General features: G+C 36.8%; 2 protein-coding genes across 2 annotated transcripts; both read left to right on the top strand.

The window, feature by feature from the left end:
* The first annotated feature begins 297 nt into the window (after positions 1-297).
* LOC145105305 (protein VACUOLELESS1-like) lies at positions 298-1,311 on the top strand. The gene is made up of 6 exons (XM_079042432.1): positions 298-354; positions 526-580; positions 657-749; positions 857-946; positions 1,017-1,130; positions 1,231-1,311. The coding sequence occupies exons 1-6, from the start codon at positions 335-337 to the stop codon at positions 1,309-1,311; spliced, it is 453 nt and encodes a 150-aa protein (XP_078898558.1). The 5' UTR covers positions 298-334.
* LOC145168590 (protein VACUOLELESS1-like) lies at positions 1,257-2,544 on the top strand. The gene is made up of 6 exons (XM_079087368.1): positions 1,257-1,338; positions 1,414-1,487; positions 1,569-1,623; positions 1,709-1,890; positions 1,959-2,032; positions 2,256-2,544. Exons 2-5 carry the CDS (start codon positions 1,438-1,440, stop codon positions 2,023-2,025), a joined length of 354 nt encoding a protein of 117 aa, XP_078943494.1. The 5' UTR covers positions 1,257-1,338; positions 1,414-1,437; the 3' UTR covers positions 2,026-2,032; positions 2,256-2,544.
* The last annotated feature ends 1,679 nt before the right edge of the window (positions 2,545-4,223 follow it).

A 4,223-nucleotide genomic window follows, 5' to 3' on the forward strand; every position in this document is an offset into this window, starting at 1 on the left:
CAGAAATATATATATAACTCACTCACCACAATCTTGTTGATTTTTGACGGGGGAGACGGCACCTTTGGTCCTCCAGTCAACAGAATCAGGCAGAACATCATCGGAAACGGAAAGAAGAGAGTTTTGCTGCTCTTACAGTCCCCCTCACTGCAAGTTTCCCAAAGGCTAGTTCACTACTCTTTCTCTTTCTTAATTACTAAACTAACCCTCCCTCAAATTCAAATACCATTTTCACTTTCGTGCAGTCCCTCTTCTGTTATTGGATATGGTGACCAATCATCTGGATATTTGATTTGTCAACTTGATGTTTGAAGGCTTGAAATAACTTTATTGAATGCAAGTGAAGTTTTTCATGTAAAATATGTTGGTCTGAAACTAGTAATCATCCCTTTGCCATAATGTTAAGCTTTCTGTAAGAGTTGAGAGTAGCTGATAATGTTAAGCTTATAAATGGTGGTGGTGGTTTTAAGTTTTAAGTTTTTCTAATTTTTGTTAACGATAGTGATATCTAGTTGGCTTTGGCAGCCAATTTCAACGTGAGAGCATTCAGGAGATTCCACTAAGCATACATCAATACAAGGTATTTTTTATCACCTAAACATATTCAATTTCATAACTATTCCTCATTACATTAATGCTTTTAATCTGTTCTTTAGTTGCTTACACCATCAGTTCTGATTGGTCGATTGGTTAATGCCCACCAACATCTCCTGGCACTCAGGATATCAGATTATCTTAGAATGAACCAAGTAAGTTTTATGTATTGTTCTTTACTAATCATTATGATATATCATATATGATATGACTTGTTCAGTTTTGATTGGTGGATTGATTCTTTTTTAGGCTTATTCTGCAGGAAGTGGTTATCATGCACTGGGCTTGTTCAAAGCTCACAGTATCATCAGCAGTTCCTGATGCTACTCTCCTTGAAATTTTACTTGATAAGGTTTGTTCAAAGTTTTATAGGATTAAAGTACAGTAAAAAATGTCAATGGCTAACTTTTTGGGATTTTCAGTTAAAATTGTGCAGAAGCATTTCTTATGCTGCAGTTGCTGCTCATGCAGATCAGACTAGCATGAGGAAATTAGCCGCTATGCTTGTTGAACATGAACCTCTATCCTCAAAGCAGGTTTAGGGTTTATTACTTATATATGAAGTTGAAAATTTCAATATATGCAAAATTGAATGAATGATATAGTACATAATATGATTGAATATCACTTTTCCAGGTTGCTCTGTTACTAGGCATTGGGGAAGAAGATACAACCCTGACTAAAGCAACTGAAAGTGGTGATACTAATCTTTTTTAGATTGTTCTCTTTCATATATAGAAGAAGGTATTTATTGTTTTCTTATTTGATTAATTATAAAATAATACTAAAATTAAGTTCTCAAATTATTGGCTTGTATAGAGACCATCATTGGAATTATTTGGAATGATACAAGCTAGACCTATTACACGCGATCTATTTATACGTTATGCAAGGTAAAGGCTATATAAGTTTTTCTATTTAATTTCATATGAGAATATGAAGATTTTTTTTTATGAATGTGTCTATTATTTCAGGTGCTATAAGCATGAGTTTCTCAAGGATTTCTTTCTTTCTACTGGTCAACTTCATGTAAGTTTGTTTTGATAAACACTGAGATTTGATTTGGTAAAACAAAAGTAGAAGTTTGTATGTAGTTAAGTGTTGTTGAATGTAGGATGTTGCCTACTTGTTGTGGAAAGAATCATGGGAATTAGCAAAGAATCCAATGGCAACTAGAGGATCTCCACTTCATACTCCACGTATAAAACTCATTGAAAAAGCTCAAAATCTTTTTGCTGAAACTAAGGAACATGTTTTTGAGTCAAAAGCTGCTGAAGAACATGCTAGATTATTACGGTATGACATGTTTTAAAAGTCCAAAAAACTCTTAACTTACTAAATATTAATTGCGATCATCAGATTAGTTGGTTACAGATGCCTATCAGACTGTTTCTTCTTGAGGTCTATCTTACTTCCACCTTCTCATCTTAATTATAAGGTAAGTGTCTTATTTGGTGCTTCACTTGCATATATTTATCTTATTACCTCATTTTGTTATTTGCTTTCTTACTATTAGTTAAAACTTTCATTCTTTAAACATTTTATATATTGTATATAGCAAGTTAGCGACTGATTGCACGATAAATAGATAATTTTTCATCTCTTGGTTGATGTGGATGCCAACTTAATATGATGTTTTTTTTACACAATTTGTGTTTCAGATACAGGGGAAAGCTTTAAAACTCAGGCATTTATGGCGGTGGAGGTTTCTAACCCATACTCATCCTTATAATTGAAGTCTTGTTTCTTTTTTATTTTACTTAATAGACTAAATGTGGACTAGTCTTAACCTACTAAACTATATATGAGTGTTTATTATAGCATCCTACTTTCATTTCATCTTATTACATATAAGAAGGTTAAATGTAAGAAATAACATCGTATACTTTGATTTCTCAATATGTGAATCTAATGGTTGCATGATTCAAATTTACAGGTCTTGTTGATGTGTGTAGTGTCAAACAAAGTAGCTCGGATTTTGTGAAGGTGGTGACCAAGTTCTTGTGGTTCTACTATTATTTGTTGATGATTTTCATCTCCTTCACACTTGATATTACATTTATTACTATTGAAACAATTATTTGTATGACATTTAATTTTGTGCAATGGATTGTATTTTTATATATGATATTTTATTTTGTATTAGGAGAAATTAAATGTTAATTTAATTTGAAAATTAGTAAATAAATAAAAATATATATTTTTTGAAAAATTTAAGATTATGACACGCAAAAATGTGTCTCATCGTCCTTTATGACATGGGATTTAATGATACGCATTGCGTGTCGTAAATGTGCGTCGTAAGGTTACGACACGTAAATGTGTGTCGTCTTCCTTTATGATAGGGCCTTCCTTGATACGCATTGCATGTCATAAATGAGCGTCGTAAATGCGTGTCGTAACTGTGCATCATAGATGCGCGTCGTCTATTGACGACGCGCAAAAGCGTGCTGTCTCTCGTTATGACCGGGCCTTCCTTGAAACGCATTTGCGCGTCGTCTGAGCGTTTTACGACACACATTGCGCGCCGTAAAAGGCTGTTTTTCTAGTAGTGCAACTTGGAATTCCAAATCGGACTGCCTCTTATCTGCGTGACTCTTCTGTCGGCTTCTGTTTTTTGAAGTTTGTTGTGATCCTACTGAATCAATTCTATCGTCTTAAGTACTACCTCCGTACTCCCCATGACCCGCTGACCGATCTCACCCCAACATATCGGGCTCCTACACTTCCTCCCGTAGAGCATCTCAAAAGGAGGTCGATCAATGTTGGCGTGATAATTGTTGTCATATGAAAATTCCGCCAAAGGAAGATAGATATCCCAACTATCGCCATAATCCATAGCAGATGCCCGAAGCATGTCCTCCAAAGTCTGGATAGTCCGCTCACTCTGACCATAAGTCTGCAGACAGAAGGCCTTGTTGAAATGCAGACGAGTACCCAGTTCCACATGGAACCTCATCCAAAACCTAGAAGTAAACTGAACATCCCTATCATAGACCACGGAAACCGGCATCCCATGCCGTGCCACCCCTTCCTGAATGTAGATATCAACCACATTTTCTGCCGAAATACTCTCCTGGATCGGAATAAAATACGGGCTCTTGGTCAATCGATCCACGATGACCCATATCGAGTCCACTCCGCACGCCGTCCGAGGCAATTTGGTGATAAAATCCATTATAGTCTCTTCCCATTTCCACACGGGAATACCCAACGACTCCATTTTTCCATGAGGTCGTTGATGCTCGGCCTTGACTTTCCTACAAGTTAAGCACCTCTCCATGTACCAGACCACATCTTGCTTCATGAATGACCACCAATAGTCGATCCAGAGATCTCTATACATCTTTGTCGCTCCAGTAAGAATAAAAAATCTTGACTTGTGCGATTCCTCCATCAAAACCTGACGCGAACCACCCCACTATGGAACCCACACCCTCCAATGAAGGGTTAATAACCCCCGGCTATCATAATCAAAGGAAGACACCTCACCCACTATGCACTAACTCTTCTGGTGCTCTTCCTTCATAACCTCAACTTAAGCCACTTGAATCTTCTCTAAGATTGGGGTAATCACCGTCATCCTCAAACACACATCCCTGATCGGGGCAGCAACCGCCTTGCGGGTG

The sequence above is a fragment of the Lactuca virosa genome, chromosome 4 (genome assembly GCF_052849685.1).
Source record: "Lactuca virosa cultivar CGN04683 chromosome 4, Lactuca_virosa_CGN04683_v6, whole genome shotgun sequence".
In the NCBI taxonomy this organism is placed as follows: domain Eukaryota; kingdom Viridiplantae; phylum Streptophyta; class Magnoliopsida; order Asterales; family Asteraceae; genus Lactuca; species Lactuca virosa.